The 18328-nt window shown below is 45.2% G+C and overlaps 2 protein-coding genes across 4 annotated transcripts; one reads left to right on the top strand and one right to left on the bottom strand.

The window, feature by feature from the left end:
- Positions 1 to 3785: 3785 nt before the first annotated feature.
- On the bottom strand, positions 3786 to 14299 carry psen1 (presenilin 1). Of its 3 annotated transcripts, none has more exons than XM_076749326.1 (11): positions 14171 to 14299; positions 12997 to 13083; positions 10894 to 11231; positions 9943 to 10084; positions 8771 to 8838; positions 8411 to 8631; positions 7533 to 7631; positions 7248 to 7340; positions 6991 to 7161; positions 6012 to 6130; positions 3786 to 5798 (listed from the first exon to the last, which is right to left on the bottom strand). In XM_076749326.1, exons 2-11 carry the CDS (start codon positions 13030 to 13032, stop codon positions 5643 to 5645), a joined length of 1443 nt encoding a protein of 480 aa, XP_076605441.1. In that variant the 5' UTR covers positions 13033 to 13083; positions 14171 to 14299; the 3' UTR covers positions 3786 to 5642. The 3 variants fall into 3 exon arrangements, with proteins under 3 accessions (XP_076605441.1, XP_076605443.1, XP_076605442.1); XM_076749328.1 differs by having other exon boundaries at positions 12997 to 13074; positions 14167 to 14253; XM_076749327.1 differs by having other exon boundaries at positions 14175 to 14250.
- A 295-nt stretch (positions 14300 to 14594) lies between these two features.
- Positions 14595 to 17197, top strand: LOC143331792 (enhancer of rudimentary homolog). Its single transcript, XM_076748952.1, has 3 exons — positions 14595 to 14701; positions 15338 to 15546; positions 16906 to 17197. Exons 1-3 carry the CDS (start codon positions 14699 to 14701, stop codon positions 17006 to 17008), a joined length of 315 nt encoding a protein of 104 aa, XP_076605067.1. The 5' UTR covers positions 14595 to 14698; the 3' UTR covers positions 17009 to 17197.
- The last annotated feature ends 1131 nt before the right edge of the window (positions 17198 to 18328 follow it).

Below are 18328 nucleotides of genomic sequence, written 5' to 3'. Positions count from 1 at the left end.
ACGACCCTGTCCATTACCTCTCCTCTGTCGCCACCATCAGGGCAGACTTGCTCTTCTGACCCATCACTCATTAATGTTTTATTACTCTGTGATGTGCAGAGCTACTGTCACCCTTTTCTACAGTTGGTGAGGCTGGAAATAATTGGACTTGTTGCTGCAGCTGGTTCCCAACCTGTGGGTTTGGACCACCCAGTGGGACCCAGGATACTTATGAGGGGTCGCAGAATGACGTCCACACTTTGCTTTAGCGCTGGAGAAAGGTCTGGTTGATCGTTATCATTCTGTGAAGAGGAAGAAGACTCTGATTGTTTGTTATTTCTTTCAACCAATCACAATCGCCTTGGGCGGAGCTAACACCAGGATGCAGCGATGGCGCCCCTGAAAAACACCATCAGAGTGAACTTTTGGTTTTGGTGGAATGTTTGCACACTGAGAGGCGAGAGCTGTTTTTAAAATGCCGAATCTCTGCAAATGAACCAATCAGACGGCTTCACTGCATGATACAAAGCCTTGTCAAAATTTGCCATTTTCAGCTATTTCAGGTGAATCTGAAACAGTCAGGCTGATACCAACAGCCCACTCCTGGTGAGTCAGACTACAGAGTTATTAAAATGTTTAATTTTCACTTCTTCATGTCTTTAGAAATCCCTAAAATGACAAAAAAAATCCAAGCAGGAAAGATCACTCCTGGGTTGAGCTGCTCAAAACTGATCTCACTGGTTTGGCGCCACTGGCATTAAGTGTGATGTGTAAGAGTCTGTAAAGCTGGATATACTGGAATACTGGATTCACTCTCAATAAAGACCCATCAAGCCTCAACCTTTATAGCCCTCAGTTGGCCGAAAAAAAGCGTACATGAAGCAAAAAGGCTTCCAGCAGAGATCTGCTGAGGATTTAAACAAACTGGACATTAAGGATTCTTTATTGGGGCACAAGAATAAAACACATTCAGCCACGTTTGCGTCTTTCTTTTGTTTTTTGTGACCCAGCGTGGAGGGAGGCACCTTCGAGTCTCACATCTCACAAGGTCGAGGTCAGGAAGGGATAATCAGGTATTTTTAACACTTTGACTGTGCAGAGACCAAACATAGGTGACCACCCACTTCTTCTGGTCACCGGGCGAGTAAGAATAACATCCAGTGGCTGTTATCACATAAAATCTTTACAGGCGCAGCGCAGCCGAGCTTCCCGGCATGTTCTTGTTTTAATTATAGAAACCTAATAAGCACAATGCCTTATGCACAACCTTTGCCCACTTTTCAAAACCCCCATTTCAACCAAATCCACATTTTCCACATCCACAGGCCTCCAGTTTTGATTCCTGGTCATTAAATCTAGCCATGGCTTTAAAAGGAGCCTGAAGCCACAGGATTTAAGTAAACATTCAAATTACTCAGCTTTACATCCATCCCCTCCAGCCCTAAATGTACACATGTGCAGACAGAAAAAAACACACTATCTATATGTTACACAAAACAGCTGTGGCCACTTTAGCCTTCATGCCCGCCCAGTGTTTAGAAATCTTGTGCCTTGTCCAGTCTTATTTTCCTACAGGACTGTTTTCACTACGCCCAGGTCTCATCCACCTAGAGTCACGCTTCCATCCTCCCGGCGGGCCTTCAGAGCTGCCGGCTGAGCTTCTGCGCCTGCCTCTCCTTTGCGTTAAAGGCATACTTTGTGTCCTGTAGCTGTTCTATGATCTCCTTGGCCTCCTTCATCTCCGCGGCGAGCTGGTTGTACTTCTCCACCAGCTCCTGGTTCTCTCTCCGGAGCTCCACCACCAGCTGGCTCAGCTCCTCGCTCTGCTTCCCGCAGTGCAGCTTCAGCTGCTCCATCTCAGAGAGCGTCTCCTCCATGTGCTTCACCAGGCTCTCCAGCTTGTCCTTAGACATCTCTGAAATGTTTGATTCAGCTCTTGGAGGGTTTTTGTTCTTGGGGTCTGGGCTTTGTCTCCTTTGTGCCTTGTTGTTCAGCGTCAGTGCACTTGTTGCCTCTCTAGAGCGATTATTGAAGTCTTACATGTCTCACATGGAGCAGATATACCTCCCTGCACACTAATCCCCTTAGCAGAGCTATCCTGGGAAACCTCTAACGCACATTAAGTGTGACACACAGCCACATCGTCTGCTGCTTAAGTCCCCTCCACACAGAGGATGAAAGTGATTGACAGATTACCTCAGTTCACTCTATAGTCTCATCCACTTGTGTGTGAACAAGCTTAAAGGCCTATAAAGAAATGTCTCGTTTCTGCAAGGAGAGAAACAAAACAGAAGCAGAAGATTCACATTTCTTTCAATGGGAAAAAAAAAAAAGTCCTGAGGAAGGTTTAGTGTTTTCTGGGAAAGTAGCCCAAACAGCTTTGAGTGCATGGTGAAACCTAATCTGAACAGAACAGGTGTCTGGAATAGATGCAAGAGGAGCCTGATGGAATTAACTCTGTGGTCGTTCACCAGCCGAGCTACACGATTCACATGCCAGAGTGAGGCCTCGCTCAGGGCTTGTTAGGTAAGTCGCAGTATGAGGCTAAACATTCTGGGTGGATTGCCATACTGTGCCACTGTCCCGGCCACCGAGGCCAAACAGTCCCCATGGTGACAGCTAATGCGTCCAGCGCTCCAGGCAACGTGCCAACTGGGCCCGTCAGCCAGTTGGCATCGAGGGACGGCGAGCGCGGGATGCCAGTGTCAGCACGCCGAGGAATTTCCACAATGTTCCCACCGTCTGCAGAAATGTTTTGCGTCAATTCCCGGGCGGGTTTTCTCACTGGAAACCAGCGCAGATGATGCAGGAGAGACAACGGTGTTTTGTAGCGGTGCTGAAGGAAAAACAGCCCCCCCCCCCCTCCCCAACCTTTGACCTCTGGGAGGAGGAGGCAAAGCTCCACCTGCAATGTTATGATGCTATGATACCTGCTAATGGTTTTCATGTTCTTTTACTTAAGTAGAAGTTTAAATGCACCGGTAATTAAGTACTTTTACATAGTTTTACTGATGTTTTTACTTGAGTAATGGATCTTCCTCCACCACATTTCAAATGACAGAGTACTACCTCTGTATTATTGATGCTCTGGTGTGTGATGATCTTTGCCAGCACATTGCCACACTATCGAGGAAGAAGTACAGCGTGTAACTTGGCTCAGAGTTTGTGAAAACCCTTCGTGAGAATTCCAGAGATTTACATCCATGAAGCTGGTGTACACGAGAGGCCAAACATTCCGTCTTTATTTTGGGTCAACCTCTCTCAAAGCTCCCTACACAACCGCAGAAGACGTCATACAACCGTTGCTGGAGGCTCAAACTGACCTTAACGTGTAAAATCAGTGGAGTTCCCCTTTAAATCTGATGTTGTGAAATCTTTTGTCCTGAAGTTGTTTGTGTTCTGTTGCATTTGTTTCGCCCTGGGCAGGTTGGACAGTCAACCACAGCTGTTTACGCAGAATCAATGAGCCCACTGGCACATACTGTACCAACGACGATCAAAACATGCATTGAAATAAATCTGTGGATGTGAGTCAGCGTGCAGGCGTTGCTCTTTTCATCCATAGTGGTTTCCAGTGTCCTTGTACCTGCATGTGATGTGTGAACGTGGTTTGCTGTGCTCTTCTAGTTCTGGACACACCCATATTTTGATTGACATTTTAACTCTGGGGTTAAAACACCACACGGTCACCGCTGCCACCACAAGTGCTATACTGCGGTCCACGCTGGCGGCACACGCTAACGAAAAGTACAAATTAAAGACTTAGAGACGTGAGAATCTGCGTGTCGGACTCAATGAACGCAAAGAACACTTTAAGTTTTGTTATTTATTAAAAAACAAAATCTGAATTGAATAACCTTGCATAACACACATATGCATGTGAAGGACAGAAAAAAAAGCCAGTCACCCAACACATTCCCTAAAAACAAAAAGGGAAGGGGAAAAAACAGATTCAGAACAAACTACTACATTGTTCCCTCTTGGTTTCTTCTCTGCAAGCATGAGAGCAACTAAAAACGAGCGATCGGTGCAGCTCGTCGTCCTCCATCAGGCAGAAGCCACAGAGTTTGGGTTCATACACATCTCGATACTTCACCTCGATTTCAACTTTTTGGTTTGTTTTCATCTTGATTAAAACAGCCAGTTAAGCAAATAATGCTAACAGGAGGTTATGTTGTCCAAAAATGTTCACAAATTCAAGTATCAAATCAAACTAAATCTATAACTCCCTCATTTATCGGCACTCTGCGTTCTTTTCCTCCACACGCGCACAGAAGTTCAGTCTAAAGTTGTGTCTGTTTTCACACGTTCCCAGATTTTCCTGATCTGTGTAGGAACCCTGTTAATATCTAACCCCGTTTTTTCAAAAAGTACAAAGTTTCTCTTCTGCATATCTTGAAAAAAACACAACAGTATCTGTGTATAGTCGAAATAATTTGATGTAGCATAGTTCCAGACAGCACCAGGCGAGCGTCATGAGGGCAGCTGTAGCCTAAAGGTTCAGAGTTTGTGACCAGATGATCACAGGTTACAATCCCTGGACAGGTTGGAGAAACAGAAAGGAAAAGCTAAATCAAATCTCAGTCAGGGAAGAGAACGAAAAGCACATTTCTGTCCCACATAACACAATAACGACAACTACTACTGAAACGCCCTTGAGCAAGGCACTGAACCTCCGACTGCTCCAGCAGAACCGCTCAGTGGCTGACAGCACACGGCCAACATGGCAGGCAAATCTCAGGTGTGTGGTGGGCGTGAACTTTCCTCCCTCTGCGGGCTTTGACTTTGAATGTGATTTAGGGGCCGAAAAAGTCACAATAATACTCGTATGTCAAGACGGTGAATTCTTCCACTTTGTGTGAATCTATCGGGGTGTTCGTCGCTCCAGCGTCGGAGCTTTGGTGGCGTTCGTGCGTCTAAAGTGGAAAAAAGAAAGCCGCTCTCGTGTGAACCATTCTTAATGGCGGTGAGGAAAGCACGTCTGGTGACTGACAGCTCAAACACAATCAAACTACACATTTACCAATCTATTATCAATATCATCAGAGTGTCCGTTAGTTCGATGAAGGCTTTTTGAACGCTGGGTTTAGTTTGGGGGGCGGTGGCAGCTCACGAGTTGGAAAAAATGAACATCAAAGTCTCTGAAGGGAGATTTAAAGAAACCGCCTCCCTTCGCTCAACAGCTACCGCCGAGGTGTCCCTGAGCAAGGCACCTTCTGTAAAGCCCCAGTGGTAGAAGACTGGTTGAACTGGGCAGCTCCCAGGTGAAATGTGTGTGGATGTGAAGCAGGGCGCTGCTGGAAAGGAGCACACGAGCTCTTAAAGCCTCCCTGGATAAATTAAATGTTCCCACCGATTTCTCCGAGATCGGGTCGAGGCCGAGACGGGTGAGGGACGAGGTCCCGAGTCGAGCGAGAAACGCTTTAAAACAGAACGAAAACATTTAAGAACAGCTGTCGTGGGGAAAACCCTCCCGCGGCGCCGGAAAAGAAAGGCAGAACAAAAACAACTTGTGTCCCGTCATCGTGAGTTCTGAGGAGGGGATGCGGGGGCGGGAGGGGCCCCCGCATCGCCCTTTGTTCCCCGGCTGGGAAGGGGCCGCTCTCGTGTTGTTGGCCGGAGGGCTACGTGGGCGTGGGTCCATCGGGGGGGGCGGCGTCCTGCTAAATGTAGAACTGGTGCAGCGCCAGCTTGTCCATGAAGGGCTGCACCAGGTTGTCTGTGGCGAAGTAGAAGACCAGGCCGAAGAAGATGGAGATGGGCAGAGCGGGGAGCGCCTTCTTGAAGATGGCGAGCAGCAGCAGAGTCAGACAGAGACCCTGCGGGTGCAGAGACAGACCAAATAAAACCCGGAGGAAATAGCACATTGAAAGTTTGTGTACCAAACAAAATCAGCCCTGGCGGGGAAAAAAACAGGCCGTTATACAATTAAGCGGTTGACATAAAGCGGGGTTGGACATTGTGCCGAGAGGCAGAGAAGAGGCTGCGGTGACTCGAGCTCGTCACCAAAATAAGCAGCTGCGGTCACTCACGATGAGGATGGCTACGAAGCAGGCGAGCGTGGTGTTCCAGTCGCCGCTCGCTGTGGCCGAGGCCTTTCCCACCAGCATGCTGTAGAAGATGAAGTCTCCGAGGCCCAGCTTGACACCCCCTGAGAACACAGGAGGACACCGCACTCAGGGTGGAGTCAATCCAAACGCCCTCCAACCCCCCTGGAAACCTCTTCTCAACTGTAATTACTGTGCAAACAAGGGCTCCGACCCCGTATTTACTCAAGTTTTATGTCAGGAATAGCGGAGGCCCCCGAACAGTGCGGACATGAAACCTAGCAATTGGCGTGAATAATCGCTTCCTAATCTGCTCCGACTAAAAATGGTCTGCAGCCAAACATGTAGGTCGCTTTCACATACGCACTAATTTCACAGAACGGGGAACACATAAAAACATTCCCAAAGTGTTTTATGTGTTCGGAGAAGAGGGAACTGAAAGATGATGATTACACACTGAGAGGAGGCAGGCAGACAATCTGGGAATTCACCAGTGTGAATTACAGAGCTGCGCCTCATATTAGGGCTGCGAGGTGAAATGAGCGTAATGCAGCACATAATGCAGTTTTCCCCTCAGCGTGTGATACTGAAGGCAACACAGCAGAGTGGAAAGAGCACGCACCTTGTTCTGCACCAGCTGCTGAATAAGTCCTTCAATAATTAATCAATTTCTCATTATGCATCACTCTGTCGAACTGAAAGGAGACGCGATGCCTTTTAAAGAGCTGCTGCCACTGACTGCAATCAAGCTGAATGGAAGGCTCAATCAATTGATCACAGAGACGATGACTGAATCCATCAAACAGATCTGCATCTGTCGCAGTTTGAAACCTGGGAAACTGCACAGGCCGACGCTGACAACAAGAACTTGAGTAAAGAACTAATTACTCGGTTAATTATGTGAACATCTGCTAAAATCCATCACATCTGTGTAACTATGGCGTGCACTGCTCTCAGCACTCACTCTCTTCATCGTCGTCTTCAACGGGACGAGCGGAGGGCATCTCCTGGATCTCCCGCCTGCTCTGTTCGGTGGATTGAAGCGTCCCCAGCTGGTGCTCCTGATGGCTGATCCAGGAGGGGGTGAAGCCTCCGTCGTCCTGCGATAGGGTGGAGGGAGCCGGGGACGCCACGGCTGCAGACGAGTGAAGACAGTCAGACTAAACAACCGAACCACCAGATCGAACCTCACTCGATCACTCCGGACAAACAGCCGCTCACCTTCTGGAGCTTCTTGTTGAGGGGAGGCTCCTTCTGTCGAGTTCCTTTTCGGCCGGTCAGTGTCGGCCATGTTGACGAGCCACACCATTGTAGCTGGAAAAGAAGCGAGAGAGTAAAAATGTTAACAGTGTTAAGATGTGTGTTACAAGCAGAATCCAAGCAAACCTAGAAAAGACTATTTTTCACGAAAGAAAGGAAGAAGGAGAAAGTGTCACAGGCAGCGTCATGGAAAAGCACCAAAATGTTAATAAAAGCGTCTGTAGTCTGTGTCTGTGTCTGACTTACAGGAGTAGATGAGGGCTGGAAAGATGGGTTCGTTCCTCTCCTGAGCCGTCTCCACCAGGATCCTCAGAGGCCCTTTGGGACAGAGCACCGCTAACAGATCTGAGACAGGACAGAAGAAAAGAGTCCAGATCAGTGACGTGAGCCACCACACAGAGGACTCTGTGAGAGAGCAAAACCAGCACCCCGACACCACATCTGTGATAACAAGACCGCGAGTGAAGTGAAAATACACTCTGACAGAGCAGAGTCGATGTGCAGGGAATAACGAGAGCATGAACAGTCCCAAACTCTTTACCTTCATGTACAATTGGCAGGTATATTAATCATTTACTGCTCCTTGAACAGTAAGAAAAATCCAGAAAGCTTCTGTGAATGAAACCTAATTTAAGACAAAAATCAAAGACCTCTAAATGATCTATTGACGTACTTTTACAACTTAAGCAACCTTTAGCTTCCGCCCATCACCAAGAAAGCATCTTCTAGGAATCAAAAGGTTTTTTTTGGCTCCCTCAGACTTCCTTTTCTCACAGACTCGTCTTTCAACCCACATTTCCTTAAAGCATTCGTGTAATGGTTTTGAGACACATCCTTCCTCTTAACCCACCAATCGTGACATTTGTGATACACTGGAATTAGTGTTTCTGTTAAAAGTTGTATTCCCTCTTTTTACATGTGAATAAGTTTGGCTTTCTCTTGATGATTCAAGAAAATACTGAAAGACAGAAAGTCAGATTACACATCTTTTTTTTCTCGAACACTAAAAGGAACCAGATGACGGGCCACTGGCGCACAAAACAACCTCTTCAAAGGTTGAGTAAAGATATATTTTTTCCTTCAAAGTACACAGAGGTCAAAGCAAAAGACGGAGGAGGATTTACCGTAGACAGATATGACTGCTAATATGAGCCAGGCGGTCCACTCTGGCAGGTACTTGATGAAAACCAGGGCCATGAGGGCGCTGATCATGATGAGGTAGGCCTGCTGGAGCCGCAGCGGTCCTTTCCAGTGAATACACATCATGCCCACCACTCCGAAGTTCCAAATTATTATCGCTAGGGTGAAATAGTCCATGGCCACGTTGTAGGTCTTGAAAACCTCTCTGTTGGACAGAGCAGGGACATGACAGAAATACCTGGAAAGCCTCCATCCATCATCGTAAAGATTTTGGCAACTTGACATTTATGAGGATGTGTGGAAACCTTGTAAAGTGAGATGAAGTGTGGGGGGGTGTGGCTTACTTGAGGTAGATGTAGGAGAAGAAGAAGAGCAGGAGGAGGGAGGAGAGGAAGAGCCAGCCTTGGATCACCTGTGGAGGAAAACCAGAGTCGTGAGACGTAACCAACAACACCGCTTCAACACACCAGTACGTGCAAATACCTGTTAGCGGCGTTTGTTTTACACTACCTGGACAACCAGGATGGGTGGGGTTACAACAGAGGGCAAAACAATGAGCGTCAGAGAGTTTGGACAAAGAAATCTGTCGGAAAACATGACGTGCTCAGTCTCACCTGTCTGCTTTAAACCATTCAATCACTATTTAAAGCCCCGACAGCGACTTTGTTTCCATGCACAGTTTTTTACAGCCACATCCTGTTATTCTTCCTCAAGTTGCTTCTTTACGTCATTCATTGTTGCAATATTTGTGCACATCCAAAAACCTCTTAAGTGTGTTAAAGTAGGTGGGTTTCTCCTTCGGACCAGAAATGTGGGCTTTTCTTTGGTGCATGCTTCTGCACTCCAGCCTTACAAACTGTTGGCTAGATGGTCTGTTAGCAAAGCACAGAGCTGAAAAGGGAAGTGGTCGTGTGCTGCAAACTGCGGTAAAAACCACAATTAAGATGCACATTCTGAACGAGTGCTCCTAAAAAACAGAACGCCCCACATGTCTCCATCAGAAAATGCTACACTGCTGTCTACGTGACTCATATAAAATATGTGAAAATTGCTGCAACGCTTGTGTTAAGTGTCCCAGTGAGCCATGACAGCGTGCCAGCACGTAGAAAGAACAGGACAGAACGAGGGGCTGGAACTGGCACACCTAAATGGAATGAAGCCACTTTAATAGTAGGTACACCTGTGCTTGGCAAGTCAAAACATCCCCTGTGAAAACAGTTTATTAGTACATGGAGTCCATCATTACTCCATCTGAGATCTAATGATTAAGAGGAAAACACCCTGGCTGTGTGTCAAACCACTCCTCTTTACGAGGTGGTGCCTTAAACTGCATGTGAGCACTCTGGGCTGACGAGAGCACGAGAAGAAAATGGAGCCGGTGATATTATCATCGGTAACGCTTGTGCTTTCCCTACTATGACAAGCCCAAATGTCTGCTGTGAAGACCTCGCCGTCTGCGGCGAACGAGGCCACAGCGTGTGTGACGCGGTGCGGCGTGACGAGTTGCAGCGTGTACCTTGTAGCAGCGGTACTTGTATAACAGCACCAGCACCAAAGTCATGACGATGATCACAGTGATCATGATGGTGGCGTTCAGGATGGAGTTGAGGGCCCTCTGTGCTACTGTGTCTGTGTCTTCAGGGAACGGGGTGTAGATCCTGAGGGGGACATTTCAAGGACACAGATCTCAGTCAAACAGCAAAGAGCAGGATGAATAATAAATACAATAAAGGAAAAATGAATGTATCTGTGTCTACTGTCAGTCGCTTTGCCTGTGCTTCGTATTACAGCTGAGCTTACTGCTATTTCAGAGGGATTAAATAAAGATAAAAAATGTCAGGTTTATACATCCTGAGCCAAATTCAGACTCTGCCTTGATATTCAATTACAGTACTGTCTTGGTATTCAAGCCAAGGTTGTCAAAGTCTCGATACTTCCACACTTTTTCTCTACCATGTGTTTAAAATCAGTCGAAGGTTTTGAGAGGACTATAAAAAAAACACAGATCTACAATCAGCCACTGAACGCTGTTCACAGGTGAAGCAATACAGAAAATAGTAATGACAAATATCACTAAAAGCAACGTCCTCCAAGGCAGGGAAAACATGTAAGAACATTAATAACACTGTTGATTATTATTACTGTTCTTACAGATGTGTCGGTGTGTGTTCAGTGTCTTCTTCTGCACCAGCATAGTTTGCAGCTGTGAATAAAAAATGATCCTATTTTGTTCCTCTGATTTTTTTTTCTTTGCCGTGGCATCGAAAAGGTATCCCGTCTGTTTTTTTAATACTAGCATTGTAACGAAGCTAAAGTTCTTGTATTGTGAGTAAAACACTCAAACTGTAGGTGTGAGATATACGGTGCACAAACATACTGCATTGACCCCACCTAGTGGCGGTGCGGCCTCATTGCACTTCATTCAAACAGCAGCTCTAACGAGCGCTGGGACGGTTCGGACACTCACAGTCTCTGGCCGTCATTCTGCGTGTAGAAGCTGACAGACTTTATGGTTGCCACGACAACAACCATGCAGAGGGTCACGGGAACGAAGAGCATGATGACGTGCTTGGCGCCGTATTTCAAGGTCAGTTCTTCGTCCTCGTCCTCCTCAGTCTCCACCACGCGTGGAGGACGAGCGGCGGGGGGCTGTCCGTTCTGCTCTGGTCCACTACCGTTACCGCCTCCGCCTCCGCCATCGCCTCCTCCTCCAGCTCCAGAGCCTCCTCTGGACCGTGCTCTGGTCACTGCAGCCTCCTGTGGCTGCTGGGTGGGTTCAGGGGTCACATTGGTCTCCTGTTGGTCCTGCAGGTTGTGGGAGAAGAAGTATTATTAGTATTATTGGTATACTTTATTCTACACAAACAAACTGCCTCACAGGAGACAACACTTGAGTTACTCAACTCAAAGACTGGAAACAGTAAAACTGACATTCTTTCTAAATGGAGCTCAGGGATTTCTCAGAATCAACAAGAACATGGCTGTTGATTAAATCTTCCAACTAGGCGTGATCCAATAAAGTCTCATCAAGCGATAAACTAGGAGACATTTGGGAAACAACGATGTGGCAACAATCTCAGACGTGCAGTAAAAGTACATACAGCGTACAAAGTAACTGTGCCAGTTCAGTCTTTGTCGACCCTCTTTCTGCTCATGTTTCCTGTCTCTCCCTGCTGTGAACTTTCTAATAAAAGGAAAAATACTCATAAAGAAACAATCAGCAAGCAACACTCATCTGTGAAACACGATGCTGGTGATACTCGCAGCGCTCGCTTCTGTGAAACAGACTCCAGCCTCAAAAACAGACTTAATACCCATTTCAATCTCGCCCATAAATTCGACTGAAAGGCTGTATGAGCTTGAGAAACCAGAGATTCCTTCAAAATCCGACCCCAGAAGCTGCTTCATAAAAAGTCCAAATCCATCTTCTTCTTCTATCTCTCTGTGGCAGTTTTGGATCAACACATATGTCAACAAGAGACTGTCATTTTATCAAGATGAAAACACTCTAACTCAAGTATTTCATTTGTTTTTATTGGCAAAGCTGCCTCCAGATTGGACGAGCACTACAGCAAACTGTTATCAGGCCATCAGTGTTTGCATTTCTGAGCGTAACTGGCACATTTACACTCGCTACACCAGTTCCTCCAAGGGCAACAACGCTGCGCTCGTTCCCACTCAGCCCGGGGATCTGCTCCGTCAGGACAAAATAAAAAAGGCACATCAAGGAGGCTGTGCGAACTTAAAACTGTCAGGCAGCCAAGAGAGTCAAGGCCCGACATGAAGCGATCTCCCCAGGTACACAGAAACGAAGACGGGAGGCCTCTGGAGAGACGGCTGTGAATAGTGAAAGCCACCAAAGCTCCTAAACAGGCTGCGGCACAAATGATCTCCCTGTGTGCTACAGTAGCCTGCATTGTTTCTCAGTCGTGGGAATAAGGCCGGTGTTGGTCCCAACGACACAAGAGGGATATCAATACAATTTACAGAGGTTTAAATTAACCCGTTACTTCAGGTTGTCATACTGGAGCAGTGTATCAACACCTCTTGGAGCCATACTGGCCTGACTGACCACGATATGACTCTCAGGGCAGAAATGACACATTTTGTAGTTCTCAGAGACTGAGAAATACTGCTGTAATGTACCTGCACAGTTGTTATGGGGTAAACAACACATCTGTCAAGACTTAGGGTTGTTAAGTGGACCATGGACCACCTGTATTTACAGCAAGAGCCAAACAGACAGCACAGCAGCACGCTGGCATTCACCTTCCCACTGTTTTACCTCAGTGATCCAAAGTCTTCCCTTATCAGAACTTAACCACACACAGTCATCATTTATAGCACGAAAGGCCAAATTAAAGCAAAGTTATACGACTCAAACTCCTCCAGAGTCCGGCATCGTAAACACACTCATTAAGAAACACACGTCTGTGTCACCGCCGACTTGACAAGGAAGCTGGGTTTGCACACAACTACAACTGTTGGCTAATCATTACCCAATACACCAACACGGACAGAGATACAGATAAAGTGTGAGAGCAACTGTGACGCATTCTTTTATACTGACCATATTGTGTTCGATATCCTCTGCATTGTTTGCCATGGTTGGCTCGACAGACACTTGTCCTCACATGCAAACCAAATTCTTTTTGCCCTGGTGGAAGAGAACAGGAGACAGTATTATGATAGGGGCAGAAAATGAGTATGAGGAAGGCATATCAGCGACGACACTGACTCAAATCGAGGCTGTAGAGATAGAGGGCGTCACAAACAGATTGTAAAGCCATGTGAGGCAAATGTGTGATTTGAAATTGGCTTGATGTTGATTTTAAAAACCCTGAAAACACCGAGAGGGAGAGGGTCTTATTCTGGAGCTTCTCTATTGGAAAAGTTGTGTAGTTAGAAGAAAACATACCAACAGATCACCATTCTACACTTTCAGTCTTATTTAAGTCTTTCATTCCTTCACTCCTCTTGTTAAGAGCTCTTTTCCAAGAGTAACTCTGCACAACCCACAGTCCTCGTTCTGTGCATTTTAAAGACCAGCCGAACAATCGAGTGGGTATCTCCCTAAGCTGTTTTCCCAATACGAAATTCTCTCTTTGTGTTTCCTTGCTGAGCTGCGGTGGAGTGATGTTAAAGTAAAACGGGGGTTTTGTACAAAAAGGAGACTAATTTTAGGAGATACTCGCTGCTGGAGTTATACTGGGAGGAGATTATTTCACGGCCACCACGGAAATGACACTTCCTTACACTGAATTACATTCAGGCAGACTTGAAAATATCTGAACCTATCGTTTAAAAAATGTTAGAGCAACTGTGCTGATGACGTTAAATATCGTGCTTAAGTGTTCAATCTGGGATCCTGCTATGTACATCAGAATGACAAACAATCATCAGCAGTAAGATTTTTAACTATAACCTCCGGCGAATGTAACGTTCACGTTACTGATTAAACGCCGGTAAATAATACTTATTACTGACCAGCTGATGGCTAAACATGAGTTCTCATTATCGTAACATGTAATTACTTGAAAGCTAGTGACAGGTCATCTAATTGCCTTCTTTACCCATGGAGGTATTTTATCGAATGGCTAAAACGGCTAGTTAGCCTATAATGTCAGAACAGGCACTAACGGCAGAACAGGCAGCGGCCGCGCTGGGTGGCTAACGCTACATAACTTACGTAGCTCAGACAAAATATAGTTCCTGGACAGTGAGCTTAAAGGAATTCAACTTACCTACTGTGAACAACAGTTAATTTCCTCGGTTTAGTGTTCAGATGGGTTCACTTGTAGGTTTAAAACCCGGGCACTTTCTCTTCTTTGTTGTTCCTGTCTTCTCACAGAACATCCGGCCGCTGGTGTAAACTACTTCCTGTTCTCGCGCGTTCAGGGAGCGTTCAGGATCAAAACGGCGTTTGAGATTCGTTTGTAGCTTTTGTTATTTTGTTTATTCTGTGATAATATTTGTGGTTTAAATAAACCATAAATCGTATGTGTGCGATCATATCCACCCAAACAACGCTATGTACTGAGGCAATGCCGTGGATGAGTTCAGGTCATGTAGGATACAGGGCTATTTTCAGTAAAACACAGAAAGCAATAAAGAATTGAACGGTATAGTGTAGTAACCGGTCTTACTCCACTCCAGAAGGTGGCGCTAGTGAGTTTAGCGGTTTACAACCGCCGTGACAAAGGTCAACTCGTCCAAGAAGAGGCAAGGAGCCAAGAAAATCGACCAAAATCAACTGAAAACCCTTCGAAATCATGGTCAGTACGTCGCGATACAGTTTTTACAGTACATATCTTTGTGTGTAGGCGTAGATCATTACGACGCTAATCAGCGTGTCGGTTTTAACATCTCATTTTAACAGAAAAGCTGTTTAACAAGGCTACAAGCTCTGTGCTAACGTTAGCATGAATGTGGGACGTTTGGCACTTGAGCAGCTGCAACGAGCCACAATGACTGACTCGGACAGATAAACCAGATTTACTGCTGACCAGCCGCTTAGCTACGGCTTCACTTGTTAGTTAACTCTACTTTGTTGTCGCTTAAAGTTGGCTAAATAACACAAATACTGAGCTCCATGCTCAGGTGTGCGTCTGTTGGTTTGGTCTTTGAGTTATCAAGACTTCTTTGAATCCTGAAACATGACGAAAAAACGCTGTATTTCACGCTGCAGACTGTTGTCTTACAAATTAAATTATACACTAAACTTGGTACAATTAACTATTGTTTAACTACTTAGTGCACATGTTACTCGATAAGACCCTAAACATCATGACAACTGACCATTATCAGTTGACATACTATTAGAGCTTCATATGTTTATTTGTGTCTTATCTGGATTATTGTTTCACTGAGTATTTGCACCTCAGTTTAACATCATGTGTCTGGTTTTTCAGTCCCACACCATCCTGCTGGTGCAGCCCACCAAGAGGCCAGAGGGAAGGACGTACGCCGATTATGAATCTGTCAACGAGTGTATGGAGGGTGTGTGCAAGATGTACGAGGAGCATTTAAAGAGGATGAACCCCAACAGTCCGTCGATAACGTACGACATCAGCCAGCTGTTTGACTTCATCGACGACCTGGCTGACCTCAGCTGTTTGGTGTAAGTTTGACAAGGAAGCATCGTGACGTTATTGATTTTTAATAATGGCAGCTCTCAGTCTGATGAGTGTAATGCAGCGCTTTGGTTGGACGCTGCAAGTATAATATGTACAGATACAGGATGTGCTGTAATAAAAGTCTTACAGGATTTTCCAGTGATTGCATTTTGGGTGAATTGACCATGAAATATTAATTCTGGGCTGCGTCAGAGCAAAAATGCTTCTTATCATATAAGTCAAAACGTATCCACCAGAATACAAGGAATCTTGTACAGAGGTACGTTTATGGAAGCTTCCTCTTGTGATGTAATTCATTCATCTACTGACAACAAAGCAATGACCAAAAATTAGAGCTTATGGATCATTTTAAAGTCTCTGCCCCCTGTTTGCGTCTCCGTGTGGAGGGTTCACTCTATAATGTGCCGTCTCAAACCAGATGGTGAGGAGTGGAGGTTCGTTTTAAGCATGCATACGTCTTAAAACTGACAAAACCTACACAGTTCAAGTTCATAATTTGAGAAATATTTGCAGGGAAATGGCAAATAACACAGCAGGGCGAGCTGTGTGTTTACCAGTGTCCATGGTAACCGCTCTTTGCTGCTCGCGGTTGATTTTGGCTCGTGTGTCTCACAGTTTACCTGTTTGTTTACGCGCTGCCTGTAGAAGTGCCTCCAAAGCTGTGAGTGTGACTTCATGCGGAGTTACTCCGCAGTGAGCTGTCGGCGGGGAGGGAGCACGAATCCTTTCAAACCGGACTAGACGAACCCCCCCTGCTCATAAAGGGTCTTTGTCCTGGTGGTCTGCCTAAAAAAATGATAACGGACTCAGTTAATCATCAATATATTAGTCAAATCACCCAAACCTAAAGTTTTATTTTCATATATCCGTCATAAATTCACCAAAACATTAATTCCAATAATAGAGGACACCTCCGGCAGTTTTCCGATGGACAGTTTGACTTTTAGAAATGAATCGTTTACTTTCTACAGATTGTTTGCCTCCAGCCTTTGCGGTGCATTCGAGAGAAATGGGAAAATCTGAACCTTCATTCATATTTTAACCTTTGCATCATGTCAGTTCAGCAGTTTTGTTAAACTGGGCGATTCGAGTGGGAGGTCCGAGCCCCTGTGCCGGCAAACAACCACTCTGCACAGGCGTGGTGCTTTTCTGTCTCCCAGTAGCTGAACTTGACTGCTGGCCTCAAAGGAGGTCACACAAACAGTCCAATCGAGGGGAAAGCGTCTAAATGGATTGTTGTTTCCTCAGAGGGAAAAGGTCTCGCATGTCCTTCAGCTGCCTGCTTATGTGCAAACACATTGTGATCAGAAATAAAACTGAACATCGTTTTCGTGCTGCTTCAGGTATCGTGCCGACACACAGACGTATCAGCCGTACAACAAGGACTGGATCAAAGAGAAGATCTACGTGCTGCTTCGCCGTCAGGCCCAGCAGGCAGCAAAGTGAAGCCTCTGAGCCGCTGGAGGAGGTGGAGGTGGAGGGAGGGGGGATCAATATCATTTTCTTATCTGTCACTTGTGTTCAAAAGTTGTTTTGAGAAGTTTTTGACAAAGTTTTTAATTTTTTTTTTCTCATGGAGGGGCGTTGCATTTTGTATTGTAATGTTTGACTTATTAATAAAGATTTCCTTTCAGTAACCAAAGTTTCTGAATTGAGTTTTTCTCTCCGTGTGTCGTGTTCTTTTCACTCGTTCTTTCTCTCCTTTCAGTCTAGCACAAGGAAACTTCCACTGTCATGGCAAAAAAAACCAAAAAACGTCTTGAAATATGGACTTTTTAAATAGGTGACCTGAAAACATGACATTTTTAGTGCAGTTTCCTTTCTGTCATTTCCTTTTTGTCCTTTTGGTCCTGTCTGTCATTACGTTCACTCTCTGATTTCTGTCCTTTTTTGAAGCTGTTACCTCTTTCCTCCCTGTCCCTCTGTCTGCTTTGCTGCACTGATAATTCCCTCCTTTTCACTCAACACTATGGCAAACAAGCCATCTCAAAGTAATGATTTTTTTCTTCTTTTATCTGTGCTTTGGAAGAATATTTACAATTTCCTGGACTTTCAAAAATAGATTCCCTTGTGGAAATAAGAAAAATTTTCCTCCTTCTGTTTTTGCTGTTACTACTGATGTCAATTTACTTTGCAGTTTTCGCTCAATACTGTGACAAATAAGAAATGTTTTATAACTGCCTGGGAAAAACATTTTCCTGGGCTTTTCGGTGAACCTAAAAATGAAATCTCCCTTCTTCCCTGCTGCCCTGACTTTTCTCTTTTCCTTTCTTTTTGGTTTTTCTTGTATTTTTTTAATCTTCTGCATCCTTCACTTTCTCTCTCTCGGACTCTATGGACTCCTGCTTTTCTATTCCTCATTTCTTTTCCCATCTCTCTTTCTCTTCCTCCCTTTTGCACAGTTTGATGCTGAAGTTCTCCTGAAGATGTGAAGATGCTTTAGCAGAAGTGCACATGGGAATTAATTTTTTTTAGAAATTGAAACTTTCCATCTTTCTTTCTGTCCTGTTTTCCTTTTAATGTTTCTTTTCTGATTGTTTATTTTTTGAATTACCTGTTTTATTCCTGATTTCTGTCTGTTTTTCCTTCGTTCACCCTCTCTAACTGGATGACAGTTTGCTTTGTAGTCTTGCACGTGTAATTTCCTCCTTTTGGCACATTAGTGGCAAATTAGCGCATCTCGTAATATTGATTTTAACATCGCTCCCTTTGAAAGTATTTACAATTTTCTGGACTGAGGGGGATTAAAAAAATCAATAAAGTGTA

The sequence above is a fragment of the Chaetodon auriga genome, chromosome 14, assembly GCF_051107435.1.
Source record: "Chaetodon auriga isolate fChaAug3 chromosome 14, fChaAug3.hap1, whole genome shotgun sequence".
Classification (NCBI taxonomy): Eukaryota; Metazoa; Chordata; class Actinopteri; order Chaetodontiformes; family Chaetodontidae; genus Chaetodon; species Chaetodon auriga.
This window is presented reverse-complemented; position numbering and strand designations above follow the sequence as displayed.

Bases quoted from the DNA above. Each gene is read 5' to 3' on its own strand.
- LOC143331792 (XM_076748952.1), top strand. The intron at 15,547-16,905 runs GTAAGTTTGACA...GTGCTGCTTCAG, and splicing joins GCTGACCTCAGCTGTTTGGT to GTATCGTGCCGACACACAGA.
- psen1 (XM_076749326.1), bottom strand. From the start codon at position 13,032: ATGGCAAACAATGCAGAGGATATCGAACACAATATG. The intron at 6,131-6,990 runs GTGAGTGCTGAG...CTGTGTTCTCAG, and splicing joins TGAAGACGACGATGAAGAGA to GGGGTGTCAAGCTGGGCCTC. The intron at 5,799-6,011 runs GTGAGTGACCGC...CTGCACCCGCAG, and splicing joins GCTTCGTAGCCATCCTCATC to GGTCTCTGTCTGACTCTGCT.